The sequence below is a fragment of the Benincasa hispida genome, chromosome 10, assembly GCF_009727055.1.
Source record: "Benincasa hispida cultivar B227 chromosome 10, ASM972705v1, whole genome shotgun sequence".
In the NCBI taxonomy this organism is placed as follows: Eukaryota; Viridiplantae; Streptophyta; class Magnoliopsida; order Cucurbitales; family Cucurbitaceae; genus Benincasa; species Benincasa hispida.
The window spans coordinates 33,681,203-33,696,310 of record NC_052358.1 but is presented as its reverse complement, the minus strand read 5'-3'; the positions used below and the strand labels follow the sequence as shown (position 1 = coordinate 33,696,310).

Genomic DNA, 15,108 nt, shown 5'->3' with positions numbered 1-15,108 from the left:
GCAATCACAGTAATCATAACCAACCCCTTTCCCGCCGATCCTATCACACTCATTCAACTTCAACGCATCCTTCACTCTCCCTTCGTTTTCTTCTCCGTACTTTCCCTTCGCTGCCGGTCCTTTCTCACTGCACAGCTGCTGTCGCCTCCTCCTCCTCCTCTTCTTCTTCTTCTTGCTGCTGCTGCTGCTCAAGCGTCCGTCATCGCCCGGAGAGGAGAATTAAAGAGGAGAAGATCGCAGCGTTTCGTTCTTCCGATGAAGCTTCGTCCTCGTAAAACGACCTCCAACGTATTTATCGAAGGTACGGTTTCGATTTTGTGCGTTTTGTTCATGTATCGTATACTGTGTATTTCTTTAGAATTTTCTGTTTCTTGAAAACCTAATGTTTAATTTACTAGAAAACAAGGAGGTTTTGCTATGCTTTTAAATCCATTACGGCATTGTAGGATTTAAGATTATGTTTGGCGTGTTTTTGAATTAAGATTGTTTGAGTTATTTGATATTGTTGTGCCGGAGGAAATTCTGTTTAGATGTTGTGAATTTCTTGTACTGGAATAAGCGATTGTGGCGCAACGAGGATGTATGGCTATGATTTTAACTCGATTGCGGCACTGCAGGATCTAAGATTGCGTTTCAGCGTGTTTTTGAAAACAAAATGTTTTGATTTTTTTTGATACTGTTGTGCTGGAGGAGGTTTTATAGAGATGTAATGTCTTTCGAACTAGAAATACACAATCTCTCTGCACATTCTGTGTTTTTTGTTTCCTCTTTTTCCCACTGTTTTTGGGGGAAAGATCGATGAATTGTGAAATAGTTATGTGATTACATCGTTTTGTTATTGGAGCAGGAAACGGAGACCGAGATGCCTCTGATGATATAGACGTGTCATCTCTTGTTTCTGACAGCGGATGTGAAGGTATCGTGGTTTCTTTTGGCTGTAGATATTTTAATTATGGTAGTCCTGGTAAGAAAATATGTTGCAAGCTGGATCAGTTCTGGTGTCAACTATTTCTGTATAGGTTTTCTTTTTCTTTCTCATTTCATCGGTGTACGTGCATGTTTGTTCGGTTAAGTGAACTTTTCTCTCGAACAATCTCTTCAAAAATCTTTTGTTCACGTCAGCTGTGCCTGCAACGCCTTCCTTTGGTTTTACTCATTTACCTAACAGGTTATATCATCATGAACAAATAGTATAACTGGGATCGACGTTAAACCATGAGTTGACAGTTTTAATTGGGCAGTTCTTTCCTCGAGTTCTGAGGACTCCGGTGAGCCTTCAATAAAGAAGTCTAGAGCAAAGACACGGAGAAAACGTATTAAAAAGGAGGGGCCTAGCATTGAGCAGGAAGTGGGAAGCAATGTAGGTAATGATGAAAACATACACAATCAGAAACCAGAAATTGCCAACTCCCAGGGTGTGGTTGATATAGAGAAGCCAAAGACCAAGTACTCAAGAAAGAAGAAGCCAAAACCTACCCTTTTGTGGAATGTCTGGGAGGAAGAATATGAGAGATGGATCGATGAAAACATTGAAAAAGATTTTGATTTGGCTAATCAAAATGAAGTATTGACTGAAGCTGTAGAAACACCCTCTGCACTTACGATGCCCCTACTACGGTACCAGAAAGAGTGGCTAGCTTGGGCACTGAAGCAGGAAGATTCTTCAATTAAAGGTGGGATACTTGCAGATGAAATGGGAATGGGAAAAACCATCCAAGCTATTGCCCTGGTACTTGCTAAACGTCAACTATCTGGAACTTCTGGACTGAGGAGACCCTCAACACATCCAAGTTCTTCCAAGGACTTACCTTCGATCAAAGCGACACTTGTGATATGTCCTGTGGTTGCTGTGAGCCAGTGGGTAAGTGAGATTGATCGTTTCACATCAAAGGGAAGTTACAAGGTGCTTGTGTATCATGGTCCAAAACGTGTACAGAGTCTTGAGATTTTATCAGAATATGATTTTGTTATTACCACATACTCTGTCGTTGAGGCTGATTACAGGAAACATCTGATGCCTCCCAAGGATAGGTGCCCCTACTGTAATAAACTATTTTATAAGAAGAAGTTGAAGTTTCACTTGATGTACATTTGTGGGCCTGATGCTGTCAAAACAGAGAAGCAGGCTAAGCAACAAAGAAAAAGGCCTATACAACCACAAATATATAAACAGGAAGAATCTGCGAAAGGTAAGAACAATAATGTTCACAAGCGTGGTGGCCAGAAAAGCACTCTTGGACAGACAATGGGGCAGAATGAGAATGATGAAAAACCTTGTGGGAAATCAGTATTGCATTCTGTGATATGGGACCGTGTCATTTTGGATGAGGTGAGATTCTAAAACCATCTGTTTTCTTTTTGTTTGTTGTTCTTTTTTGTATGTTTTTTTTTTTGGGTAAGAACAAGGGAAAAAAGAAACCTGCACAACTTGATTTCCATCAGTAGTTTGATTGGTTCTAGTTGCTGTTGAAATATAACAAAATTTTATGCAAACGTAGGCGCATTTCATAAAAGATAGGCTGTCTAATACTGCAAAAGCTGTTCTTGCGATTTCTTCTTCATTTAGATGGGCTTTAAGTGGCACACCTATCCAGAATCGCGTAGGGGAGCTTTACTCTCTTGTAAGTTTTGCTTTGTTTAGAACATTGTCTACCTCTGAGGAAAGTGTTCCTTCTTAAATTAACGTGTTTTTGGATACTCTCAGATTCGCTTCCTGCAAATTGTCCCATATTCTTTCTACTTTTGTAAGGACTGTGATTGTAGAACACTCGATCATAGGTATTAGTTGAGATTCAAGATTGTTCTGCATTACTTCGTAAATTTTCATTTGAAATTTTTATAAGCTTCCTTGTTTTTGGACTCATTAATTTTCTTATAAAAAATCATGTGATGTTGGACCCTCATGGGCAATTACAGTTCTCCTACCTGTCCAAACTGCCCTCATAAACGTGTGCGGCATTTTTGCTGGTGGAATAAGGTAAGTTCTGCAATGTGTGTCATTTTTATATCTCGGTAATGTTAAACTATGTTTTTTGATTATTATGTTTTGCTTTGGAAGAATATTACTCTACGGATTCAAAATTTTGGGAGAGGTCCAGAGTTTAAAAGAGGTATGATATTGCTGAAGCATAAGATTTTAAGTAGCACTGTACTCCGACGCACCAAAAAGGGTAGAGCTGCTGAACTTGCTCTTCCTCCAAGTATTGTAAGTGGACATACACACTTAAGTTTGTTAGTTCTTATCGATGGAGAAACTAACTTTAGTTCCTACCAATCCTCTCATAGGTTTCAATTAGGCGAGATACCCTTGACATTCAAGAAGAAGACTTCTATGAATCATTGTATAATGACAGTCGAGCAAAATTTAATACGTGAGTGACCATCATTATCTACTGCCTTTTTGTTTTGTTTTTTATTAACCTGTTTACGCAGCTTTGATCCATCTTAAGATCAAAGTCTCTTCAGTGCTTATGAATGCAGCTGCATTTGATGCAGGCGATTAAAAATGTGGGGACTACTTTGGAAAATGTTTTATTACTATATGAAGTCTTCTAGTTCTGGAATTTAATTTGAAGATGTGTGAATATAGAAAATGATTGCTTTTGTAGTTGAAACTATTCTCCAAGTTTTTGCTATCACTTTACTTTTTTACCTAGGCTAAAATCTTAGATGTAGAAGCTTGAGGCTTTTGTCAAGGCCGAGACTTGGTAATTTGTCTCATTTGAATTGCATTCTTTTTTCCTGGTTCCATTTGAATCATTTTTCGTTAGATAGCTATGGTGGAATTTACTTTGTGTGGGTGAATATGGAATGGCTGCATAGTTTTTGGAAGGAAGATGTTACTGTACCGTGAAAAAAAGATCAAGGGGCAGGAAGTAACTGAACTGAGAATTCATATTGTACTACTCTGAATGCATATTTAATGTTATCAATGAAAATGTTGATTATTCAGAAAGCTATTCTCTGAAGCAGCACTATAATTGAGAAAGAACTGAAGCGTGTATGAAAATTTCAGTTTAGAATTGGTTTTTACCAAACACTCAAATTAGTTATTATTTTTATTCTATTTTATTTAGGAGATCAGACATAAATTAGTTAAAATGATTGAAGGGGCACTTTTTAAGAAACTCAAAATAATTCCTAAATCCTGCCTCAGTCTGCTGAAGGGAAAGAGTTAGGGGAATGGACTTCTATATAACCTTGATACTCAATTTTCCTACTTGACAATTGGCAAAAAAATGCCGTTGGTCTAATCTGCCATTTCTTGTGTGTGTGCTTTGGAGGTTATTTCCAATCATTTCTTTAAAGATTATGTTTTCTTCCACTATTCAGCCAATATGAGAATGCAAACATTGATGATAGATGCCATGTGAGATTGTTTAATGTATTTCTCCTTTTAGTTTTGTGGCAGCTGGAACAGCAACAAGTAATTATGCACACATATTTGACCTTTTGATTCGCTTGAGGCAGGTCTGTGGCTTCTGGTTAGGCTTGGAAATTTATATTGATTGTTAGTCTTTGGAGTTTGAGGAAGTACTAGAATTTAAATTGAGCATTAGATTCACGAGTTTGATATGTGAATTGCCCAACATTGTTTAGAAGTGGAATAAGTTTCAGCATGGACAATTTCATATAATGGAGATGTTGATCTTGAGACATTATATCGATTGTTAGTCTTTGGAGTTTGAGGAAGTACTAGAATTTAAATTGAGCATTAGATTCACAAGTTTGAAATGTAAATCGGCCAACATCGTTTAGAAGTGCAATCAAGGGCAACATGTGTAATGATTTTTTGGAGTAAAGTTATGTCAAAGAATAAAACCATACTAGCTATAAGTTTCAACATGGACAATTTATATAATGGAGATGTTAATCTTAACAGAACTCAAATAAAATGATTAAAGAACTTAGTACTTTTATTTTGAGAAATATGGATAAAGAATTTTATTGCTTTCTATTTTCTCAATTTATGCATTGGATTGAATTTATCTTATGATGATTCCTTACTTCTCTCACTGGCAATTTAAATAGATGTATTTTATCATGTTAACCTCAATTTAACAAAAACTTTTGCCAATAGATTTGTTTTAAAAACATTCCATAGTTGATCTACTAATGATTTTTATTTATTTCATTTTCTCATAATGTTCCAGGCAGTTAATCATCCATATCTCGTGGTGTATTCTAAAACTAATGCCATAAGTTGTGGAAGCATTGCTGATTCTGATAATAACAACCAATTATGTGGAATTTGTCATGAGCCAGCAGAAGAACCTGTGGTGAGTGTTTTTGTTGTGACAAGAAGCTTTGGTGAATCCCCACTATCCCTCCCTTTCCTATTTTCTTTTTTCTGCTGTTTGAGAATATAAATTTTCATTGAATGTATGAGGTTTCAAATATTCATCTTTTGTGTGCTCCAGTGTGCTCAAGGGAGTTCAAATCTCTCCCTTTCCCTCTAATGCTCAAAAGAGCTACAAAACAGTATGCCCAAAAGATAATAAGTTAAAAACTGACTCTGGGCATAAGATAAAAACTCACTGCCTCCCTCTCTGCCTCTATATAGACTTTTCTCCAACTAACCGAATCCCATGGACCCCACACAATCAAACACACTCACCCAGGTAAAACAACTTTCACTCCTCATGTTTGACATTATTTTGCTCGCCCCTTTTCTCCTTATTCCTCCGAGTGTATACCTTAGTAACTGGGGGTCTATCAGAGGACGTTGCTGGAAGTGGAACATCTGGTATTTGATCGCTACCATACTAAACTGAATTTGTAACGGTAGCAAATTACTTAGAATAAATCCCTCAACTAGTCTTGAAATAACTAATGTGTTGAGATTGAATCTCTAACAGTTAATATTGAATTTGATGTCATTTAATATTATTCTAGAGAGAAATTTATTGTTCATTATGTTTGAATTTAATACCATGATTATTGCTTCTGTTCACTTCATATATGATCTACAAGCCACTTTAGTAATGTCTTATATTCTATCAGGTTAGCTCTTGCGAGCACACATTTTGTAAGGCCTGCATAATTGATTATACCAATGATTTTTCGAAGCGTGTCTCATGTCCTTCTTGCTCAAAGATGCTCACCATTGACTTCAGCACAAGTCTGGCTGTTAGAGATCAAACCGTTAAAAATACAATCAAGGGGTTTAAATCTTCAAGTATACTTAACAGAATACAGTTGGAAAATTTTCAGACAAGCACAAAAATAGAAGCTTTGGTATGTTTTATTCAAGACTACCCTATTTGTATTTAGTCTTTGAATGTAAATGAAGAAATGAGCATTTTGTCATGTACGTTACGTTTTATGTATTTGGTGACACTTTGACTTGGTAGCTGCTAGCTTAATATTATACTTGAAAATTTGTACCGTGCTGTTTTCTTCCAAATTGAGTAAGTATTTCTGGATTTCTTTTTCATTGTAAGAGAAATGTATCTCTGTTGACGAAAGAGTTTGTAGTACAACACTCTGGAGTCTTGTCTTGATAAAGATCACTCCAGTTGAGAATGTGTGGTTTTGTAATTTCTGTTGTTTTTATCTTCATAAGATTATAGCTATTACACAAGACTCCGGAGTCTTGTCTTGATCTCATTTTTTCATGTCTTCATTTTTTTTCCTACTCCAGAGAGAAGAAATTAGATTCATGTTTGAACGAGATGGTTCTGCCAAAGGAATCGTTTTTAGCCAATTCACGTCATTTTTGGATCTCATAAACTATTCCCTAACCAAGGTGAGTAGAATAAGCATTTAGATTCCTCTTCTGATTTCAAGTACAATAATTCACTTTATGGAATGCAACGAACCCTTTGCAGTCTGGTATTACCTGCGTTCAATTAATTGGAAGCATGTCCTTGACTCAAAGAGGTGATGCTATTAATAGATTCATTGACGATCCTGATTGCAAGATTTTTCTAATGAGCTTAAAAGCTGGAGGGATTGCCCTCAATCTCACTGTGGCATCGAATGTAAGGAGTTTCTTTTGATTGATTATGCAATTAAACATGCACATGACCTCAATAATATGCAGATGCAGCATGGTGCAGTTATTTGTCGTGCATAAATATGTTTTTGCTCATCAAATTAATCGTTTGTGTTCGGTGATGAATACACTGTATTTTCCTCCTTTGATCTTCACTTCAGGTCTTCATCATGGACCCTTGGTGGAATCCTGCTGTGGAACGGCAAGCACAAGACAGAATCCATCGAATTGGGCAATATAAACCTATCAGGTGCAGTATTTTGATAAATATAATTGCCATTTTTCTACTATAGTCTCAAAATACAGGACTAATATGCGTTTGACATCAACAGAATTACGAGATTCATTATTGAAAACTCTATCGAGGAGAGGATTTTGAAGCTGCAAGAGAGGAAAGAACTGGTATTTGAAGGGTACGTTAGAATGATATAACACAACTGACACATCATTCCTTGTCGTGCCTGCCTTTTGATCTTACAAAAATGCTTTCTGCTTCTCTATGCAGAACTGTAGGTGGCTCTAACGAGGCCCTGGGAAAATTAAGCTTGGATGACATGAGATTTCTGTTCCTTTGACCAAGTTCACAACAAAATAATACCTTCGCTCACAGAACAGACCTAAGGTTATGTTCATGTACATGCACACACTCATACCCCTTTTCTCCATCTAAATCCAAATTTTGATTCTGTGTAAATGCTTTTGATCATATTTTGGTTGAGTGAGTCCATTTTTGTTTACGGGACTGAGGTCTGTCAAGTTGTGGGCTGAAAGTGAAAGCATCAGAACATTAGTTCAACGATGCTTTCGACATTTTCTGTAAGTCTCTCTCTCTTTCTCTCTTAAGCACACATGACGCAATAGAAGGAAAAGGAGTTAAGAGAATAGGATCTTGACTTTTCTGTGGCAAAGTTCATAGGTTCTCTAATGCCTCTACATTCATTTAACAGTTGCTGAAAATATTATTGATTAGTATTGTTTTTCCTAGGAAGAGAACAAACCATCCGTTGGTTTATTGGTTCATAACTTGGATATCTTTTAGTTGAACAAATGTAGGGGAGGAATTTGATCATCTATTCTTTAGTAGTTCATAACAAATTTGAAATGGTTTTGGAACTAGTCATTTAAAAAATTGTAACCATAGAAACAAAATTGATCTGTTAATGAAAACGTCTTTGATGCATAGATTAATCTCTGATCGTATATTATGGCTTACTACCAACGGGGAGCTCAAAATAGAGTGCATCCCATAATTTGCAAACTATGCGTTTTTGTCCAGTCCAAAACAAGCTTAGTAGTAGTAGTAGATGTTTTACGTGTTTTCGATATGTTTGGTAGTAATGGCTATCAATTGATGGACAACCTTTTAGGTTTTTTTGTTAATTGCTCTATGACGGAGAAAGTCGGTCGGTAAATTTCTCTCTTTTTAATGTATCACCAAGCCTTTGGCTGATGTGTTAAGTTAAAAGACGTGTCTAAGTGTTTGTTTAAAAGACCAATTATTAGGGTCGGTTTAGTAACTATTTAAAACTTATTTTTGTTTTTTGAAATTTGATTAAGAATACTACTCATCTTAAGATATTAAGAGAAAATATGCTTAATTTTCAAAAATAAAAAACATTAGTTGAAATGGTTATCTAACCGTTTGGTTTTTTAGACTTTATTTGGTAATGATTTGTTTTTTGTGTTTTTTTTTTTAAAAAATTTAAAATTAAGTCTATTTCTACCTCTAAATTTATTTATTTGTTATCTACTTTTTATCAATGGCTTAAAAGTAGTTTTTGAAAACTTGTTTTTGTTTTTAGAATTTGGTTAAGAATTCAATCATTGTACTTAAGAAAAATGTAGATTGTTATAAGAAATGGGAAGGAAATAGATTTAATTTTTAAAAATAAATTACGAAATCTTTATCAAATATGACCTCAGTTTTTAGTTTTTGAAAAGTAAGTCTATAAACATCTTTTCTACCTCTAAATTTATTGCTCTTTTATATACTTTTGACCATTGTTTTCAAAATCCAAATCAAGTTTTGAATACTAAAAAAAAATAAATTTTAAGACTTATTTTTGTTTTTGAAATTTGGTTAAAAATTTAAAAATTTTTTTACTTAAAAAGATGGAAATCATGGTAAGAAATTAAGAGGAATTAAACTTAATTTTCAAAAAAAAAAAAAATAATAATTATTAAATGGACCTTATTTTTTATTTATATATTTTTTGTTACCTATGTCCAATATTTGAAGTATATTATCTTTGAGCCTTATAGTATTTTGATTATTGATGGATTAATATCATCAGTATCATTTTGTGCATATTGATAGATTGTTCTTTAAATTTAATCACTTTGGTTTCTTTTTCTTTGAGAGAGAATGGTTTTAATCACTTTGGTTTTATTGATAGTCTATTAGCAATCAACCTCTATCTATTGTCTGAGATAGACTTGCATCATTGATTTATGTGCATAGTTAATTTACACAATATCATTTTTATGTTGATATCAACTTAGTTTCAATTTGTTGGATTGAGTTTCATCCTGAATGGAGCTACGTAGATCTTGACATGAATATACCTCTAGTTGTTAAATGTCAAGCAGGATAACACCAAAGGCAAAGGATGTACTGCCAATTGGTGAAAAGAGAAATAAAACTTGTGCATGTAGTCCATCAATGATAGACTTGAGCATCCTAATTGAATTCTATCAGTGATAGACGACTTTCGTTTGTAGATTTCAACCAGAATACATATAGTCTATCAATGATAATTAAAAACATATAGTCTATTAGTGATAACCTACTATTGTTAGACAGTTGATATTCTGATTGAGGCCTATAGTTGATAGACTTCAATTAGGAATGTGTGTTGTTTATGAATGATAAAAATCTATTTCTATCGCTAATAAATTGTTAGCATAATGACGTTTATGACAAGTCATTTGTATCAATGATACGTTTTCATGGCCAACCAACCACATGCATAGAGGATGTTTTCATGGCAAGTGCACAAGAGATGATATGTCAAGTTATGTGATCAACTAGCAAAAGGGATAAAACTTTATCATTGATTGAAGCATTTGTGATAGGCTTCTATTAGTAATATATAGAAGCATATCACATGTATGCAATAAGTGATGTGTTATGCTTCTATCAACGATAGTTACTGATATAATTCTATATATAACTTATAGACTTCAATCACAGATATATTTTGCTATTGGTGATATAAATCTATCACTTATAGAGTTTAATTGGGCATTTTAGAAAATTTCTATGAGTAGGGATGTATATTGTGCTATGTTTTCTAATCTTTTTGTATTGTACTATATCTACTATTATTTTAGGTCTGATTGTTATATTTATGTTGTTCCTAATATATTTATTAAAATTTTCTATCTTTTAATATAAATTTACATTATAAATTTTAAATTTAAAAATTGGATGCAATGAAAATATAAAATCTTTTCTTTTAAAAAATTGCATTGTTTAGATCTTTGAATTTAAAATAGATTTAAAAAATACAACTACCAAATTCATATTCAGTAAAAACTCTATGAATCCAAACACATTATTTTTTTTATTGCTTACCAAAGAAACCATTCGAGACTAATTTGGGCTCCAATTTCGAATGAGTTGAGTGGGGTTATAAATGACCACCCAATATTTATGGCGTGTGTTAAAACATGGGGTAAGAGTTATTTTAATCCCTTGTTTGAATGTCCATAAAAAATTGCGCCTCTCCCAAATCTTTCATTTAGAATTAGGTTACTAGCCAATTCTTAATTTCAGTCAGTAAACCTACATCATTCCTAATGAGTAGGATATCGTCTACATACAACATTAGAAAAACTACTGAACTGTTGATGATTCTCTTGTATATACAAGGCTCAACCACATTTTGATCAAAGTCATAAGATTTGATCATAGTATCAAATCTTATGTTCCAAGATTGAGAAGCTTGCTTCAATCTAGACACGAACCAATTAAGCTTGCAAATCTTTTGCTAAAGACTTTGGGTTATGAATCTCTCAGGTTGCTCCATATAAATGATCTCCTTAAGATTACTAGTCAGAAAAGTAGTCTTAACATCCATTTTCCAAATCTCATAGTCATAATATGAGGCAATGGACAGAAGGATCTGGATAGACTTCAACATGGGAATAAGTGAGAAAGTTTTCTCATAGTCGACTCCCTCAACTTGGGTATAACCTTTTACCACAAGTCTAGCCTTGAATGTTTGCACCTTCCCATCAGCACCCCGTTTTCTCTTGTAGATCCACTTACAACCTATAGATTTAACCTCATTAGGTTGATTTACAAGATCCCAAACCGAATTGAAGTACATAGACTTCATTTCGAGATCCATAGCTTTGATCCACTTATCTTTGTCAACATCCTCTGTTGCCTTCTTGTAAGAAAAATGGATCCTCAACATTTCCATCAGTTATGATAGCGAGAGTTTCTGTTAAACCTATATAACGAACAGGTAGGTTCACAACCCTCCCACTACGTCGAGGCTCCCTCAGCACTTGAGGTGGATTTTACCTACTAGATGATCCAACTTCAACAACTATTGTTGAGGTATTGGGTTCTTCAATAACTCTTGTTGAAGGTTCAGTAGTTTAATTGGAAAGTTCACTTAACACAATCTTACTGCAGGGTTTATGCTCTCATAAGTGGTCATCTTCTAAAAAGGTAGCGTTTGTCAACACAAACACCTTATCATCCTTAGGATCATAGAAGTAACAACCTCTCGTTACTTTAGGGTAACCTATAAAGAGGCCCAATTTTGAACGAGATTCCAATTTCTTAAGATTTGTCTCAAGCACATATGCTGGGTAACCCCAGATCATGAAATGATGTAAATTACCTTTAGGATAATTCCATAATTCTAAAGGTGATTGAGTAACACTTTTGGATGGAATGCAGTTTAAAATGTAAGCTGCAGTCTGTACTGCATAACCCTAAAACGAGTTCGGTAGGGAAGCATAACTCATCATAGAACGAACCATGTCCAACAGGGTTCGATTTCTCCTTTCTGATATACCATTCTGATGAGGTGTACCAGGTTCTAAGAGTTGGGATATAATTCCACGTCCTATCAAATAGTCTTGGAATTTTAGATCCAAATACTCTCCACCTCGATCAGATCGAAATGTTTCAATAGTTTTATTCAATGCGTTTTCAACTTCAGCCTTGTACTCTTTGAATTTTCAATGGTTTTAGACTTATGTTGCATTAAATAAACATACCCATACCTAGAATAACCACCAATAAAAGTGATGAAATATTCAAACTCTCCTCTTGCTTTAATATTCATCGGACCACAAAGGTCCGAATGTACAAGTTCTAAGGGTTCTTTGGCTATGTGACCTTTTCGAATAAAAGATCCTTTTCTCATTTTTCCTTCAAGGCATGACTCACACACAGATAAAGATTTTTTTTCTAACTCACTTAGAAGTCCATTCTTGACCAGTCTCTCAATCCTTTAAGATTTATGTGTCCTAATCTTAGGTGCTAAAGATGGGCAGTTTCCTTAGTGAAAAATTTAAGTCTTTTATCATGAGTTACCGTAGTTTTAAATAGTTTAGTATTTAAGAGGGTTTTAGTTGCTAATGTTACTAGCAGATAAAAATTATTCAGCTTAGCAGAACAAAGTTCTATACCATTCTTATAAATAAATGCTTTATACAAAGAAAAATGTATAGAATATTTTTGTTCAATCAAACACTTTACAGAAATTAAGTTTCTTTTTAAATCAAGAACAACAAATACATTTTCTAATAAAATATATCTATTCTATAAAGTAAGCTGGAGTCCTCCTACTGTCACAGATAAAACGATGTGCCCAGTTCAAACTTGCATTGTCATCTCCCCAGCCTCCAGTTGCTGCTTGGAACTAATTCCTTGAAATGAAGAACAAACATGGTTCGTGGCACCTGAATCTATTATCCAGATTGAATCATCATTCTCCATTAAACAAGTCTCCAAAACAAGTAAATCATATTTACCAGCTTGGTCTTCTTCTTTTCTGCCAAGTATTTGAGACATTCCTCTTCCAGTGTCCTTCTTGGTTGTAATGAAACTAGAGTCCCTTTGCAGCCTTGGCCTTTTTGCCCTTCTGGGTAGCAGCTGGTGTGTTAGCTATCCCCTTTCCACCTTTCTTCTTCTTCTTCTACTTTTTGGTGTCGGAAGAAGAAAGTACAGACTTAGTTCTAGAAGTCGAATCTCTATAAAACTTTTTAGAGGATGAAGCAACATTTGTCTCACCCTTTTGTTCCTTGGTTTTCATCAAAGATTGGAAGGTTTATAGCTCATTGAGCAAAGTGGTCAGATATAATCAATCCTGTTCATAGCAGTATTATTACAGAACTACAGGAAACTCTTAGGTAAATATTCTAATATAAAGCTAACTTGGCTGGCTTCATCGATGACAAACCCATTCATCTCCGCCACGTTGAAGTGGACCATCATGTTGAGGATGTGTTCTCTAATAGATGCCCCTTCTTACATATGGGCATTGAAGATGTTTTTTAGAGCGTCATGCCTGAGTTGTGTGGACGGCTGTCCGAACATCCCCGCAACGACTCCATGATCTCACGTGCAATGATCATGGGCTCATGCTTCTTGGCCAAGACTTCAGAAAGACTTGCCAAGATATACACTTTGGCCTTCTCATTTGTCCTTATCCAACGCTCATATGCCTCTCGAATGTTTTGAGAAGCATTTTGAGCAGAAACAAGAGGATAATCCTCCATTAGGACAAATCTCAAGTAATCAGTGATTAATATTGTGTTGATTGTGTTTTCCATGTCGTGTACTTTTCGCCGGTAAGTTTGTCAACTATGAGTAAATTTAGCATTGCAGAAGTCATAATGAAAAATTGTTGAAACAAACAAATTATTTGTATTAGTATTTAAGCATTATCCATTTGAAAAACCAATCAAATTTAGCAAAATAATTTAATGCACCCTGTGTGAGATCTATTTTGCAATGGTGTTTTAGTGAGGTAGGGTAAAAGCCTGTTGAGATTGGTGTCCTAATTCTCCCAGAATCTTGTTGTTTTATAAAGATACACATTGTTTAAGGAATAAAATAAATGTTATTTAATTCTGGCATTTACTCATATCCAATAACCAAAGCTCCTTGGTTATCTTACGTGAACTTAAGTATGTATATGTGATATACAAATGGATCATGCCTTAAGTGATAACCTGATCCTGGTGATACTACGGATACGACCCGCTTTGTAGAGGTTTGCAAGTATTGTAAACTAGTACAGATGGTAGATCCTAACCATTCTTGTAGAGATGTGCAAGTGGAGGTGTCCTATACAAAGAGTTTGTATAAGACCTGGACCACGAGATGACTAGACTCTATACATAACGCCATTGATACTAGAGACTTACATCTCACCTACGACCATAGGTGACACGACCTCAATCTTGAGTGTTTTGGGAACTCCTGCCTTTAAGGGCAGTTCTTTAATTAGTATGGGTGAGAGTGGCTAGATTGCCAACTCAACATGCCTACCTTTTTGGGGACTTGTCTGATCTGAGAGCTGGGAACTCAATCCACAAGATGGAGTTCACTCGTTTCCCAAAGCAGGGATAAGTAGAGAGATTGTTCCCTTAAGGACTGATTCCGGGGCTTGAACATAGTGGCCACAACTTTTTTTTGGAAGAGAAGACTCAGTCATAGTAGGACTATGACTTATGTTCATTAGAGGGATCAGTGATACTTAAGGAGACAGATGTAACTACAGGGGCATAACAGTTATTGGCCCAGCTGTACTTACGAGCGATCTGTGAAGGGTTGTTGCACTGCTGATTGGTTAAGATGGGCACATAATATATCTGTGGTTAGGAGAGTTCAGCTGTCGGCCTTTAGTGGAGTGCCTGACAGTTAACGGATGGTGGATCCTGTGACTAAAGAGTTTAGTCAGTTATTCACGTATCGTTGGAACTTCGAGCTACAGGTCCATGAGGTCCCCTTGGTAGCTCAATGGATTCAGTTGAGGATCAGTTCTTGGTGTTGATTTGAAATGTTAAAATTGACAAGATGTATTTTGATTATATATGATATAATCGGTTTGATGTATGAGATACATCTAGTGGAGGAT

General features: G+C 35.2%; 1 protein-coding gene across 1 annotated transcript; it reads left to right on the top strand.

Annotated features, from left to right (window-relative positions):
• Window positions 1-7,881, top strand: LOC120088695 (ATP-dependent helicase rhp16). Its single transcript, XM_039046118.1, has 16 exons — window positions 1-301; window positions 848-916; window positions 1,242-2,329; window positions 2,499-2,621; window positions 2,705-2,778; window positions 2,917-2,977; window positions 3,059-3,205; window positions 3,286-3,371; window positions 4,401-4,470; window positions 5,154-5,279; window positions 6,004-6,237; window positions 6,644-6,748; window positions 6,831-6,983; window positions 7,159-7,247; window positions 7,330-7,410; window positions 7,503-7,881. Exons 1-16 carry the CDS (start codon window positions 256-258, stop codon window positions 7,570-7,572), a joined length of 2,622 nt encoding a protein of 873 aa, XP_038902046.1. The 5' UTR covers window positions 1-255; the 3' UTR covers window positions 7,573-7,881.
• The last annotated feature ends 7,227 nt before the right edge of the window (window positions 7,882-15,108 follow it).

Bases quoted from the DNA above. Each gene is read 5' to 3' on its own strand.
- LOC120088695 (XM_039046118.1), top strand. From the start codon at position 256: ATGAAGCTTCGTCCTCGTAAAACGACCTCCAACGTATTTATCGAAG. The intron at 6,749-6,830 runs GTGAGTAGAATA...AACCCTTTGCAG, and splicing joins TAAACTATTCCCTAACCAAG to TCTGGTATTACCTGCGTTCA. The intron at 7,411-7,502 runs GTACGTTAGAAT...TTCTCTATGCAG, and splicing joins AAAGAACTGGTATTTGAAGG to AACTGTAGGTGGCTCTAACG.